Source organism: Dendropsophus ebraccatus, chromosome 3 (assembly GCF_027789765.1).
Source record: "Dendropsophus ebraccatus isolate aDenEbr1 chromosome 3, aDenEbr1.pat, whole genome shotgun sequence".
In the NCBI taxonomy this organism is placed as follows: domain Eukaryota; kingdom Metazoa; phylum Chordata; class Amphibia; order Anura; family Hylidae; genus Dendropsophus; species Dendropsophus ebraccatus.
Genome location: NC_091456.1, coordinates 23,266,803 through 23,282,144, shown reverse-complemented (window position 1 = coordinate 23,282,144; position 15,342 = coordinate 23,266,803). Strand labels below are relative to the sequence as shown.

General features: G+C 42.5%; 1 protein-coding gene across 2 annotated transcripts; it reads right to left on the bottom strand.

Moving 5' to 3' along the window:
* Positions 1 to 4,282: 4,282 nt before the first annotated feature.
* On the bottom strand, positions 4,283 to 12,889 carry LOC138785309 (carbonic anhydrase 15-like). Of its 2 annotated transcripts, none has more exons than XM_069961126.1 (7): positions 12,693 to 12,889; positions 8,672 to 8,842; positions 8,422 to 8,567; positions 7,709 to 7,801; positions 7,560 to 7,626; positions 5,966 to 6,129; positions 4,283 to 4,698 (listed from the first exon to the last, which is right to left on the bottom strand). In XM_069961126.1, the coding sequence occupies exons 2-7, from the start codon at positions 8,688 to 8,690 to the stop codon at positions 4,492 to 4,494; spliced, it is 696 nt and encodes a 231-aa protein (XP_069817227.1). In that variant the 5' UTR covers positions 8,691 to 8,842; positions 12,693 to 12,889; the 3' UTR covers positions 4,283 to 4,491. The 2 variants fall into 2 exon arrangements, with proteins under 2 accessions (XP_069817227.1, XP_069817226.1); XM_069961125.1 differs by having other exon boundaries at positions 12,760 to 12,889.
* Positions 12,890 to 15,342: the final 2,453 nt, after the last annotated feature.

Here is a 15,342-nt window from a genome sequence, read left to right as displayed (position 1 = left end):
GAGGTTGGTAAGGCCAAGGAACAGCCGTGAGCACTACCCCCTCCCCTCTCTCCCCTGCTGCTGTTACAAGATTCTAAAAGCTGCAGGGGGCAGAGCTATGGACATCAGCTCATTATGATCCCACATGCTGATGTCCAAAAACTACCTGGTCATTGAGATATCGATGGTCGTGAAAGGGTTAAGGTATGTCCCCTCCATCCTCTTGCAGTGTGAGTGTGTTACTGAATTCAATAACATTCATTCTTAAACATTCTAAATACTAAACATGTCAATAAGTTTTAACCTCTTAACCACAGAGCCAATTTTCGTTTTTTCCTCCTTGTGCTTAAAAGGCCATAGCACTTGCATTTTTCTACCTACAAACCCACATGAGCCCTTATTTTTTGCGTCACTAATTGTACTTTGCAATGACAGGCTGAATTTTTGCATAAAGTACACTGCGAATCCAGAAAAAAAAATGAAATTGAACAAAAAAACGCATTTCTTTTATTTGGGGGGTATTTGTTTTTACGCCATTCGCCCTGGGGTGAAACTGACTTGTTATGCACGTTCCTCAAGTCGTTACGATTACAACGATATGTAACATGTATAACTTATATTGTATCTGATGGCCTGTAAAAAATTCAAACCATTGTTAAAAAATATATGTTGCTTAAAATCGCTTCATTCACATACTTATAGCGCTTTTATCCTTTGGCCTATGGGTCTGTGTCAGATGTCATTTTTTGCGCCATGATGTGATCTTTCTATTGGTACCTTGAATGCGCATATACGACTTTTTGATCACTTTTTATTACATTTTTTCTGGATTTGATGCGACCAAAAATGCACAATTTTGCACTTTGGGATTTTTTTGCGCTGACGCCACTTACCGTGCGAGGTCAGGAATGTGATTAATATTTCGGGTGATTAGGCACGAGGCGATACCAAACATGTTTATTTATTTGTTTATTTACTGGGAAAAAGGGGGGTGATTCAGACTTTTATTAGGGGAGGGGGCTTTTTACTAATAACACTTTTTTTTTTTTTACACTTATACTAGAAGCCCCCCTGGGGTTAGGGTTATTCCCCTGGGGTTAGGGTTATTCCCCCTGGGGGACTTCTAGTATAAGTATACTGATCTCTCATTGAGATCTTTGCTGTATTGTTATACAGCAAAGATCAAGGAGATCGGCACGAGTGCCGAGCTGGGATCAGCGCCATCTTGGCGGAGACCCCGGCCAGCTGAAGATACGGAGATCGCTCCTTCGGGACAACGTCCCGGGGGGGTGATCTCCGCCACTAGACACAAGGGAAGTGCTGCAGAAGGTAATCGGATGCAGCTGTCAACTTTGACAGCTGCATCTGATTACCTGATTAGTGGGCACGGTGATTGGACAATGACCCGCTAATAGCCGTGGTCCCGGGCTACACGCGGCACCCGGGATCGCGGCAGTTCAGAGCGGAGTCGCCGCGCAGCCCCGTTTTGAACACCTCTTGCGGACGCATGATGTACCGGTACTTCATGCGTCCTTAAGAGGTTAAGTTAAAATTTTTCTTTCAAAGGGGAAATCCGGTATTGCCCCCCAAAAGTTATACAAATCACCAATATACACGTATTACAGGAAATGCTTATAAAGTGTTTTTTTCCCTGCACTTACTACTGCATCAAGGCTTCACTTCCTGGATAACATGGTGATGTCACTTCCTGGATAACATGGTGATGTCACTTCCTGGATAATATGGTGATGTCACTTCCTGGATAATATGGTGATGTTACGACCCGACTCCCAGAGCTGTGTGGGTTGTGGCTGCTGGGTAGGATGATGGCAGGGGGACAATGTGGGACACAGGGCTGAAAAGAACATCCTGGCCGGTACTGCAGTACCAGCCGTTCTCTTTAGCCATGCAGAACCCCTAGCAACCAATCAGATTCCACCTTTCATTCCTCACAGACTCTTTGGAAAATGAAAGATGGAATCTGATTGGTTGCTAGGGGCAACTGAGCCAGTTTCTCTTTACACCATGTTTGATAAATCTCCCCCTTTGAGTCTCTTTTCAGCATAGCTTTGCTTTAAAGCATAAGATGATAAAAAAAAATCAATGTAAAAATTGCAAACTTGATTTATATCACATCCCCCTGCTGCTTTAGATTCTGAAAGTTATAACAACAGGGACACTTTAAATCCACCTTGATGTGTATTTTATTGTTCCCAATTTACATATATTCTGCTGACAGTTGATAGACAAAGACAAAAAATGTCAATGACACGAATGCGTCTGTATTAAAGAAGATTTCTGGGCAAAATCAACTTGATAGGGGAAAAGAAAGATTGCGGGGGTCCAACCTCTGTCCCTGCTGCTGATTTCCGTATAGCCCCCCCCTGGCTTCTGTGTTACGAATAGAGCCGCGGGTACATTCCTAAGCATTCCAAGGTTCATTCCTATGGAGGTCTCAGAAAGAGCCTAATAAGCCGAAAGAGCGTTGTACTCGGCTCTCTCCAGTGGTTCCATAGGAATGAATAAAGCCACCGGAAAGGGCTGAGTAAGCCAGAAAAGTGCTTACTCAAATCTCTCCAGCACCTCCATAGGAATAAATAGCCGTGGCTCTATTAATAACACAGAAGCTGGGGGCAGATATGGAGATTGCCAGGGGGTTCGGAGGTGGGCCCCCTGCAATCTCTTACTTGTCCCCTTATCCTGTGGATAGTTACTTTTCTTGGGATACCCCTTTAACTGAATTAAGGGAATTACCTAAAATTATTACCTAATTATTTTGCACATGACAACACATTTTAAGCCACAGCCCTCTCCGGGTACATTCACTTTAAATGTGGGCCAATGTTCTCATTTGTAAAAACATTGGCTCAGATAACAATAAAATATGTGGAATTCCTCTTAAGGGTAGCTTCTCACGTACCGTATCGCAGTGGATTTGACTAAATGAATGAACACAGCATCAAATCCGCACTGTAAAATCTGCTGCGGATCTGCAGCAGATTTGATGCTGTGTTTATTCATTTAGTCAAATCTGCAGATCTGCAGCACAAAATCCAATGCGATACGGTACGTGTGTCTTCACACACACTGGATCTGCAGCAGATCCGCAGCAGATTTGATGCTGTGTATAGTTATTTAGATCAAATCAGCTGCACATCTGCAGTGCATCTGCAGCAGAAAATCCGCTGCGATACGGTGTGTGTCTGTGTGAAGCTACCCTTAAGGAGTTGTCCAGGCTTAGAAAAACATGGATGCTTTCTTCCAGAAACAGCGACACTCTGTCCTCGCTTAAAGTGTAACTGTCATATTTTTTTATTATTGCAGAAATCAGTAGTATAAGCGATTTTAAGAAACTCTGTAATAGGTTTCATCAGCTAAAAAAGCCTCTGTACTCAAGAAGCAATCTCCCAGCCTCCCCCCTGACTTCTTATCTGTGCATTATCAGGCAAACACGTCTTCATTACAGAGAAGCCAGTGAAGACGGGCTCTGCTCTCTCCATTGTAAGCCTATGAAGGGGGGAGGGGCTGAGGGAGATGAGGGAGCAGGAAGAGGTGACATGAAGGTCAGCGGTTTGAAGACTGTCTGGGCACCTAAACGGCAGGATTCTGGGGTCAGAAAGGTCAGTGCTTATCTATGAACTTACTGAGAGAAGATTGCAGGGTATTGTGCTTTGCAGGACTGCTCCGTGCTCAGTCACTCCTAACAGCTGCTCCCCTCTCCATAGCCACATAATGGAGACAGAAATCCTGCTTCTTCTGAAGTGAGGGGGGAGGCTGGGAGATTGCTTTTTTAGTCCAGAAGGAAACTCTTTTAGTACATAAAACCTATTACAGAGTTTCTTAAAATCACTTGTACTGTTGATATTTAATGTTTTCAAAAAAATCACCCTGAAATGACAGTTACGCTTTAAGGTGTTGTTTTGCAGCTCATTTTCATTAAAGTGAATGGAGCGGAATTGTAATACCACATACAACCTGGGAACAGGGGTGGTGCTGTTTTTGCTAGAAAGTAGCTGTGTTTTTTCTAATACTGGATAATGCATAATCAAACTCTGTGCCGGAATGAACAATATTGCCCAATTTATGTTTCATTTGTCTCTTGAGCCCAGAATTAGGAGTCAAATTATGTTGCTAAACCAGAAATGGCTGCAGTCGGAGAAAGGGGTGTGCAGAATATAATCACTTTTGTGAAAAATGCGCCCCCCCCCCCCCCCCCCCCCCCCCCCAAAATAACCTCTCTGTTCAAGATTCACCGATTTACATTATAAGCAAAGGTAAGTGCACAAGATAACAAATACCCTTACACCTAGCAGTGTATCAATTCATGAGTATTTCCTAATCCCAGCCAGTCTCTTTGGTGGATGGTTTTCCGGATGGAGTACAATTCTGGAGTTTATTCAGTATATTCCGCACTTGTCCCATTATAAACATGTGATCCTCTTTTCCATTCTTCTATACATTCAGTCCAATTGTCAAATTTTGGCAAATAATAGCAGCGAAGATAAAACACTGTTAGTCAAGCAATATGTTGGCTATCAGGTATAATAGGATCAGGGTTAATACTGAGGTCTGGATACCAGCTGAGGAGCTGACGGTGGCGTCTCTAGAAGCCAAAACTTTGCGACCCTTAAGCGGCTGAGGCGGTCGGAAATTGTCTTTTATTTTTACCAGAGACTCTCCTACAGCAGAGAAATAGGCCGTGTCCGTCAGGATTTGATGCTGTAAACATAAAAAAGAAACATTATGAGGCATAGACTCCCACAATATGGAGGACTCTAACCTTTACAGCCTGAGATGTATAAACTTAAAGGAGTATTCCGTTCAGGTGAAATAACAATTAGTTCCATACTGCGTTCCGAGCTGCTCATTTCTGCTGAAGACACAGAAATCTGTATGTGAGCTGTTTTCTGTGCCCCCCCCCCCTTCGAGACGGCTCATGTAAACAACTCCCTGTCTATCTGTGTCTGCACTGTTTAATACTCTACCCTATTCCACCGGACGATTATTGTTTGCATAATCGTTAACGATAAACGATCCAAACGACTGATATTACGAAAGACCTGAAATCGTTCACCCATTTACATGGAAAGATAATAGTTACTTATGATCGTTCTTGCGGTTGTCTTGTCATTGCTATTGCGTTCGTCACTACTGCGAACGACTTCTTATTCAATGCGAACGATTTGCGAATGAGTAGCGATAAAAATAGGTCCAGGTCTTATTAAACGATCCACGATTTCTCGTTCGGTCGTTAGTCGTTAACTGCTATTCAGACCAACGATTATCGTTTAGATTTGAACAATTTAACGATAATCTGAACGATAATCGTCCGGTGGAATAGGGCCCTTAATTTGTGTGTGAACTGTTCACTCCATCTCCACTCTGATCTTCCTCCTCCCCCCACCCCCCCTTCCGATTTGACTCATTTAAATAGTGTCCCTGTCTGTCTCTGAACTCTCATGCTGAAAGGGTTAATCTGCTGGTCAAGTTGCTGATGCCCTCACTGTGATTTACCCCTTCCAGCATTAAAGAGCCGGCCAGGAAGCTGTTTACTTGTAAACAGTGTCCCTGGCTGGATGTTTCTGCACTCTGTAATGCCGGGAGGATTAATCACAGTGAGGTCATCAGCAACTTGATCTCAGATTAACCCTTTCAGCATTAGAGTGCAGAGACAGCCAGGGACACTGATTATATGAGTCAAATCGGAAGGGAGGGGGGAGGAGGAAAATGAGATTAGAGATGGAGTGAACAGTTCACACACAGTTTTCTGTGTCTTCAGAAAGAAGCAGCTCAGAACTGGGGGAAGGAGACTGAAAACATAACAACAAGTATGGAACAAATTGTTTGTCTCCAGGAGAAAGGATGATTCAACCTGTATTTCACCAGACTGGAACTCCACTTTTTAGTATTACACTGTTAAATAATAATCCAGTGCATACAAATGATGCTGGAATAATACAAAATGTAGCTTTTTCTATTCCTTCACCTGTGCGTAACTAATGGAAACGTGATGCTCTAAGACTGTCCAAATCACAGCCTCGGAGCAGTCGGGAGTCGTGAGGGAGCCTTGGTATCGATAGTACTGGGACAACTTATTCTGGGGTGGAAGGAGGCTGTCCAGGGGAAAAGCTGGAATCTCAGTAAAGTCTCCTGGAAATACATTTTCAGAAGAAACGTCAATCATTTCATGCAATAGATTTGACATTACAAATTCAGAAGTAAAAGTAAGAATTGGGCTTTTTCTGATGTATTCATATGCTGCTTTATTGGGTACATAAACATGTAAAATTAAAACAAAATTAAATTAAAGCATACTTACCTGCTCCAATGGCTCCTGATCCCGGCTGCTTGCAGTTGCTTCCTGTGGCATTTAGTTGCTGCAGGAAATGTCTGCTCAGGCAGTGGGGACTGAGAGCCACCAGAACAGCAGCTGCGCAGGATCAAGGAAGGTGGGTGTAGTCTCTTTTTTTTATTTTTGAAAGTTCCCCAACTCCACTCTACGAAATTCTTTATATGCATGGGGACCCCTTCAAGGACAACAGGAATCTTATTGTTTTGTGTCATTTTATTCAGATAGCCATAACTTTTAAAATTATCATACGGGGGGAAATATTTTAAAAAAACAACGTATTTTCCGGCGTATTAGACAACTTTTTAACCCTGAAAAATCTTCTTAGAAGTCAGGGGTCATCTTATACGCCAGGTATGGTTGCCCCATGCAGTGTGTGTTTGTGTGTGTGTGTGGAAGGGGGGGGGGGGGTGAGCTCAAAAAATGGCCACATCCTCACCGTATGGAGCGGCCATTATAAAAAAAAAAAACAGTTAACTTACCTGGGGCCTGCTCCCAGCCTCAGTGTGTCTCGTGGCCCGTTCCTGGCACAGGCAGTGTGACGTACACGGACGTACTGGGGATTCCCCAAAGCTCTTCCAAACAGCTGGGCGTCTCATCGCAGACACTCTGCTGCCGGGAGAGCTTCAGGAAAATAACGGAGGCTCCGGAAGTACCCAAAGCCATTGTCATTTTCCCGAAGTTCTTCTGGCAGCCGAGCGTCTCCAATGAGAACGGGCCAGGAGACGCGCGGACTCTAGGAACGGGCCCCCGGTGAGTTAACTGTTTGTTTGTTTTTTTTAATTTAGCATCATTTAACCCCTGCCTGACCTCATTTTCCAGTGTATAAGGCGAACCCCTGATAATCCTCTTAAAAGTCAGGGGTCGTCTTATACGCCCAGTCACCTTTTACGGGATCAACTACCCATTTGGCAGTAAAAAGTGAAGTCCAGGCCTCAAGAATTTAGGCCAACATAAAAGTAAGGGAAAGTAGTAAAGTAGTACCTAAGACTTTTTTTGTTTTTCTTATGAGTGACTTCATATTTTTTTATTTCTGCTTGACATGATAAAATATTATCGATAAATTAAAATAATTTCATTTCATTTGGAAAGAGATGAGGGATGGTGCAAATTGTCTCCTCCTCTGATTTGTGTATTTGCTATGAAGTGCGGTGATAACATAATTTTGGCCAGGGGCTGTATTACGGAAATTCATATCCACATGGCTTAAGTATACATTTTCCGTACTCACCTTCCATGGACACGTTCTTCATAGCTGCCACCAATCTACTAAAATTGGAGTTCTCAGCATCTCCCACCTAAACACAAAGACTCTATTACAACAGGCCAGAGAAATAAGAAGAAGAATCATCATATACTGACATTCTGCCTAGCTCTTACCGAGATTAGGATGCCTAAAACGGCCAGGCCCTGGGGATCTTTCTTGGCGTCAGCGATACTGCTGAATTTGGTATTCATATGAACAATATGCAACTGGGGAGAGAAAACACCAAGAAAACACTATCCCTGTTATTTCAAGATCTACATGTTAGTAGGCGATTATGTAAAACATCCTTCACATAGGACATTCCTATGATGTAATTGCAACCACATTTAAAGGGGTACTCCAACTTCTTTCCGATCAACTGGGTTCAGAAAGTTATACAGATTTGTAATTTACTTCTATTTAAAAATCTCAAGTCTTCCAGTACTTATCAGCTGCTGTATCCTGCAGGAAGTGGTATTTTTTTTCTAGTCTGACACACTGCTCTCTGCTGCCACCTGTTTATGACAGGAACTGTCCAGAGCAGCAGCAAATCTCCATAGAAAACCTCTCCTGCTCTGGACAGTTCCTGACACGGACAGAGGTGGCAGCAGAGAGCACTGTGTCAGACTGGAAAGAATACACCACTTCCTGCAGGACATACAGCAGCTGATATGTACTGGAAAACTTGAGATTTTTAAATAGAAGTAAATAACCGATTTATATAACTTTCTGACACCAGCTGATTTGAAATATTTTTTTTCCCATCGGAAAACCCCTTTAAGGATGAACAAATCACACATGAACTAATGATTTAAGATCTTGTGATTAGCAGTAATAATAAGCCTACCTCAAGAGGGAACTGCTTCCCATCCATTGTATGCTCTGAGCCATCGCTGGTAGGACTTCCCCAGTGGAAATGGAATTGTAATGCTTTGTATTTATTGGGTAGTCCGGCTCCACTGATATAAATGTCTCCGGAGAGACTTAGCAAAACTGAAAGGAATTTAAAAAAAATGTAAATTTACGTTACATATAATATAACTAAGGATTATTAGACCACAGGGATAATGGAAGATGTAATTTAGAAATGTAACAACCGGAATGTCCATCGTTCATTAGCTTCCATTGTCCAGGCGGAGCATAATTGTATCCTTGAAAAGTAATGTTATCTAGGTTGTTGTCTCGCTTTACTTTTGCCTTTTCAATGTTGATAGGAGATTGATGGTCACCTCCACAGGTATGACTGATGTCCTTCCAGTGATCAGGACCTGGTCAGAAACATAGGACATATTGACATTTAATGACATACAGAATTAGAGATTAGTCAATACTCAATAAACACTGGTTATTTAAAAAAAAAAAAAAAAAAAACATACTTGCTCTTATCGAAAAACAGCTCCACTCTTGTCCACAGGTTGCCTGGTCTGTGGTATTACAACTGAGCTCCATTCATTTCAATGGAACTGAGCTTCAAGTGAATGTACCAGCAGGTACATTGCTTTAAGATTTTTATCATCAATAGACTGGTGCCGGCACGGGGATGCTGGTGACTCTGTCTTTTTTTGAACCGTGATTACTGTGCATGGCGCTGGTCTATTCCCGGTCACCGGCCCGGCCTGAAGCACTGGAGGCGGCTCTATTGATGTTAAAATCTTAAAGTGATGTACCTGCTAGTACCTTCACTTTCAATACTATACACAAACAGTCTTAAAGGGGTTGTCTGGGAAACAGAAAACAGATCATGTCTGCTGCTCCCCTGATCTTCATCTGAGATTGTATCCATCTGACACGTGGGAAGAGTGAAATTAAGTGCCTGGAAGCAGAAGATTGCTTGGGATCTGGGTGTTCAGATCCCCATGATCGATAGAACAACTCAGCTGACCAATTCCCTCCGTGTCTCGCTGCTCTTCTCATCTTGTTGCAAGTGATTGATTGCTTACCAAGGGCACATTTATGCGTTTTTTTAACCTACTCCCGCCGCTGCACTGTTAATTAACGTCGCTGCAGCCTAAAGCCCAAGCCCAAGCCCAAAGCAGCGGCGATGTTAATTAACGATCCAGGATGACACAGATGCAGGAGCTGCGCCTGTGTCATCCGCGGTGGGTCCTGGCTATCAGTGATAGCCAGGGACCAGACGCAACTCTCAGCACAGGAGTCGCGCTCCGGTGCTGAGAGATAACCCTAAAGATACTGCGGTCAGCACGACCGCAGCATCTATAGGGCTCTAGACAGAGAATTCTCCCTCTACAGAGGGAGAATTCTCTGTCTGGTGTCCATCAGGGCTCTGTGAAGTGATCGGAGAGCCCTGATGGTAGCCATGGAAACTGGAAGCCTCAGGCTTCCGGTTTCCTGACTATGGAAGCTGGCAGGGGTCAGGAGTGAAGGCTGGGAGCGCACCCATAAGCTCTGCCCACTCCTCTCTCTCCCCTGCCGCTGTTACAAGATAGTAACAGTGGCAGGGGACAGAGGCGAGGGGGCAGACACAGGGACATCAGCTTATTGAATCATTATGATCCCATAAGCTGTTGTCCTAAAACGACCTGGGCATTGAGGAATCAATGATCCCAGGTCGTGAAAGGCTTAAATATGGCCCGTACACGGAGGATGTGCGACGGACCAGATTCACGAACCTTCTGGCATTATGTATCATTATTATGCCTGGAGGTTCGTGAATCCAGTCCCTGGCACATCTTCCATGCATGGACCATATTTACAGAACGTGTGAATGCGCCCTAAAGGTCAAACTACACGGAGTGGTTTTCATTTTAAAATCCCCTATGTGTCTCTTTGGATGCAGCTCTGACATAACAAAAGTATTGAAATTACTTTTTATGTACTTTTTTATGTTTGCGTAACAAAATGTATAAATTATAGAGACAATAGTAACACTGATCTGCCTGTTTTCTTCCACCTCGTGTGCTGCCATGTGTTTCTTGCTAGCGCCCAGTTACATAATAATAATAAAGACACATACCACAGAGCATTTACCATACCTTTAGAAAAGGTCTTCAAATACCTTTATTGACTACTACACAGGTAACATGAGCGGCTTTTCTTTATATGTGTGTGTGAAAAGGGGTTTAAGCTTAGTAGAAGAGGAGATTCTAAACAATATGTATGAAACTGAGAGGCCTCCTGGACCCTTTGTTTGAACACGAGATTTCAGGGTGCAACCTTAAAGTGAATCTCTCAGCTGCAATTCATGTTCCGGAAATGCTTATCAAGACAGACGTCTCAACACACTGGTCTTAAAGGGGAACTCTGGTTAAGAAAGATTTAACCCTGTTCAATCCAAACCCATAATCTAAGCTTTTTTGAATTAGGTTTCTAGTAGATGAATTAGTTCATTTGTCTGTAGCACATCCTGACTCACACTCTGAAGCTGCTAAAAATCCTTACTTCCTGGTCAACTCTGTCTCCACTCCTCTGTCCTCCCCCTCCCTTCTGAGACAAGAGGTCACATGATCTCAGTCTTTTCTGTTGCTAGGCAAGCTGTACCACCTCATCTGTATTCCCACCACTGACATTACACAATGATACCTGGCCAAGGGCCGGGAAACAACAGCCTCTCCTGAGTAGTATAGGGGAAAGGTGACCCTGTTGTTTCATCTCTCTCTTTCTCTAATCTAGATAGATATATAAATACTGTTTATTGTGCAAAGCAGATGCAGATTGAGCTAGTAGTGGGCAGATACTACATGACAGGGGCGGGTACCTAATAGTTGGCTCTGAGGTGCAATGCATGCTGGGAGATGTCATTTTCCGGCCGGGTGCCATGATATAAAACTGGAATCATTTGGGGCCACTAGACAGGGATGATTGACGAAAGGATCTCCCTGAAATGTTGGAGTTTTATTTGGATAGAGCTGCGACATCCTCCATCTGCACTACATACAAAGAATATCACTACAAACTTCTGATGCAGCGGTATCACCCACCACCAGAGCTTCTTAATAAGTGAAATAGCAATGTCTATCCGATGTGCTGGAGATGCTCTGGAGCTGTGGATTCACTCTTTCACATATCTGGGACTGCTCCCTTATCAAGAAGTTCTGGTTAGACGTTTGCAGCTTATCCACCTCAATTCTTCAGAAACCCATACAAGTTGACCCAGCTGTTTGTTTAACAATACTTAATATATGTCCCCCAAAACTTTAGGCAAAAAGACAACCAAATTATTCCTGGTGATCCTGACTGCTGCCAAATGCCTGATCGCTAGGAATTGGAATCAACCCCCCCACCCCCTTAGGAAAGTCTGATAGCTAGAATAAAGGAGCTGAGATCTCTCAAACATTTCCCGACCTCTCTAAACAATAAAGTTGAGTTATTTGAAAGTATTTGGTCCCTGGGGACACGTATTGTGTATCTGGTATTATATAACAGGAATAGCTCTAGGGTCATCCCTGACCCATTTTCCCTCCCAGTCCTCACAGGTTTCCTTTGTCTACCCTGTCTGTTACATATTTGTCTATTAGAGATGAGCGAACCTGGTTCGGCTTCAAGTCGATCGGCATTTGATCAGCTGGGGCTGCTGAACTTAGATAAAGCTCTAAGGTTGTCTGGAAAACATGGATACAGCCAATGACTATATCCATGTTTTCCACATAGCCTTAGGGCTTTATCCAACTTCAGCAGCCACCGCTAATCAAATGCCGAAAGTTCGGGTTCGGATCGACTCGAGCATGCTCCAGGTTCGCTCATCTCTATTGTCTATCTTAAGTGCACATATTAGTACACAAATCAGTTTGCTTTATGTCTGAGTTCTGTGCATAAGGCTGGGTTCACACTACATTTTTGCAATCCGTTTTATTGAAAAACGGATGCATGTGTGTGCATCTGTTTTGATCTGTTTTTACATTATACAATTTTACATTATAAAAAAGCATCCTTTTTTAACATGCACAAAAACGTACTTAATCTTATTTTTGTGTATGTTAAAAAAAATGCATCTTGATCGTTTTTCCTTTTTATAATGGAAGTCAATGAAAGAACAGATTAAAACGGATGCTCGCAAGTGCATCCATTTTTCCCAAAAACGGGTTGCAAAACGCAGTGTCAAACACAGCCTTACACTTTTTTTTTTTTTTTTTTTGAAGGGGGGGGAGGGGTAACACTTGCCTTTGGGGAATTACCAAGCCTGGATTTGCTCCATGTTTTCTTGTCCTTAGTGTCTCTCTTACTGTACCTGTCATTCTTGGTTGTGTTGTTATTATGTGTTAGATCAGAAAATTCCAATAAAAATTACAGTTATTAAAAAAAGAAGATGATGTGTTGCTTGGAGTGGCCAAGTCGGAGCCCTCAACTACCTGCACTGTGGATGTTTACTACATAAGTGAAACTGGCTCAGTTGCCCCTAGCAACCAATCAGATTCCACCTTTCATTCCTCACAGACTCTTTGGAAAATGAAAGGTGGAATCTGATTGGTTGCTAGGGGCAACTGAGCTCTGGTGCACAAGGATGTATGCCGAGGCCTGTGTCTTAATAAAGGCCACCCCCCACTTACTCTAAAGGGGCGGGGATTTCCACCATAATGACAGGAGTCCCCACTCTAAACAGGTGTTTCCCGCAGTGGAGGCAGAGACAGAGGCCTCTCTCTCAGCCTCCATTGTGGGGAACACCCATTTATGATGGGAATCCCCGCCCCTGTAACCTTGGTGTTCTCGAACAATAGTTTAGCTAACAGTTATCTCCCCTGATTTTGTTCGGATAAGTATTTGAATACCAAGGTGTTCGGGAACCGCGGTCTTACTGTATTTAGTAATCACTGCAGGAACCTGGTAATTCCAAAGGGCTTATTAAAGTTTCCATACAACTATATATATCTTCTTTTAGTTCACAATGAATTCTTTCACGTAGGAATATCTAAAAAAAAAGGGGCTAATATAAGGGATGTATATTAGTCTAACCAGTGTCTCCAGAGCAACTTACCCTACAATAAACCCCAAGATAAAAATAATAGAGAATCTGGGCTTAGTCTATAGGCACCTGTTCACACTACAATGCTTTCCAATACAATAGCTACCTAGGAGCTCAGATGCACAACTTCAAAAGTCTTGGCCTCCTCCTTTCATATGCCCTTGATAATATTGGTGACTTCTTATCTACCCAAGGGACCTTCGGGCCTGCAAAGACACCAGGGGCTCAGGTATAACTGCTATCTCTCCACATCCTAGAACTATGTCCCCCCCCCCCCCCCCCCCCCAAAGCGGTCACATCTCCAATGACCAATGAAGGGTGAAGATACCATTACCTACCTTCTCAGTACAGTACTCACCACACAAGGGATCTTGAGAGTTGTAACACCATTGGCCTATATAAAAAAGAAGGAAAAAAATACATATTGTTTGTTAAAATGTTCCAAATATTTTGTTTTGAAATATCATTAACCCTATGTATACTGAGCTTTGCTTATAGAGGGAGAATTATGAAAGGGTGTAAATATACACCTAGTGTAAACTGCCCATAGCAGCCAATCACAGCTCCTCTTATAATTTACCAGAGCCGAAAGCTGAGCTGTGATTGGTTGCTGTGGGCAGTTTACACCAGGTGTATATTTACACGCTTTCATAAATCTCCACCATAGTGTTCATGAAAGAAGAAATTTAACACACGGTAACAATCTGAGTGATGTTTGTAATGCTGCGTTTACACGGAGTGATTATCGTGCGAATTTGCACAATAACGATCAAATTCGAACGATAATCGTACGTGTAAACGCTGCGAACGATCAAACGACGAACGAGAAATCGTTTATTTTGATCTTACAACATGTTCTAAAATCGGCGTTCGCCGATTTAACCAATGTGTGAGATAGGCTTAAGCGAATGCAAAACGAATTTCCGTACGATATATCGTACAGTCTAAACGCTGACCGTTATGAAAAAAAATCGTTACTCTGACAGTGTTAATCGTACGATCGGGCCAATTATCGTTTCGTGTAAACGCAGCATAACTTAGGGCAATGTAGCTGGGATTGCAAGTACAGTCAGCTTTCTGACCAACACTTTCACATTCACTATTCTTCTACTCAAAACCCACATTTCAAGCAATATAAAAAAATTTACCATTATGAGCTCAGATTTATTTACACATTTACATTTAGGACGGCCCAGCCCTGCGGTTTCTGCCAAAGTCAGGAACAGACTGTAAACAGAGAACAACTGAGATTTCTCCTCTTTTCAAATCCATTCCTGGCTTTGGCTTCAAAAATCTGTCAGATAAATCTCTCTGTGTAAAGGCACCCATAGTGCTAGCCTATCATAGCCTCTTAGAATGAATGGAGATGCAGAGAGGTTCCTTCCTTTATGAGTCATTACACAGCTGATCTGCTCCAATGGTTCCTATTCTGGCCGTCTGCTATTACATGGACATTTACATTTATGTAATAAATCATTGGCTTGTAAATATACTTTTTACATATTAAAACCTCTAATGATATTTAAAAAATGCACAATTTTTATATACATAAACAACTAACCATTCCTTACATTCTATTAGCCAGCAACTGACACTGACAGCCTTTACTAACACCTGAGTGTGATATGGGTTTACCTGTTCTACACTGCTGTATTATACAGTACTATATACAACAGTAAGAGGAGTCATTTATAGCTTCATATTGAGTCATCCCTCCTGTAAATATTAGTTTTAGGTTCGGTTTTCCACCAAGATGACATTTAAGAAAATTGTGTTGTTTTCTGTTCATTTAGAATTCCACAAATTATTTCCCAATAAACTATTCAGGCACAAATAAATATAGGATGTAAA

Excerpts from the sequence above, each read along its gene's own strand:
- LOC138785309 (XM_069961125.1), bottom strand. Across the intron at positions 7,802-8,421 it reads GGAAGCAGTTCCCTCTTGAG|TTGCATATTGTTCATATGAA; the intron begins GTAGGCTTATTA and ends TTCTCTCCCCAG. Across the intron at positions 6,130-7,559 it reads GAAGAACGTGTCCATGGAAG|GAGACTTTACTGAGATTCCA; the intron begins GTGAGTACGGAA and ends ATGTATTTCCAG.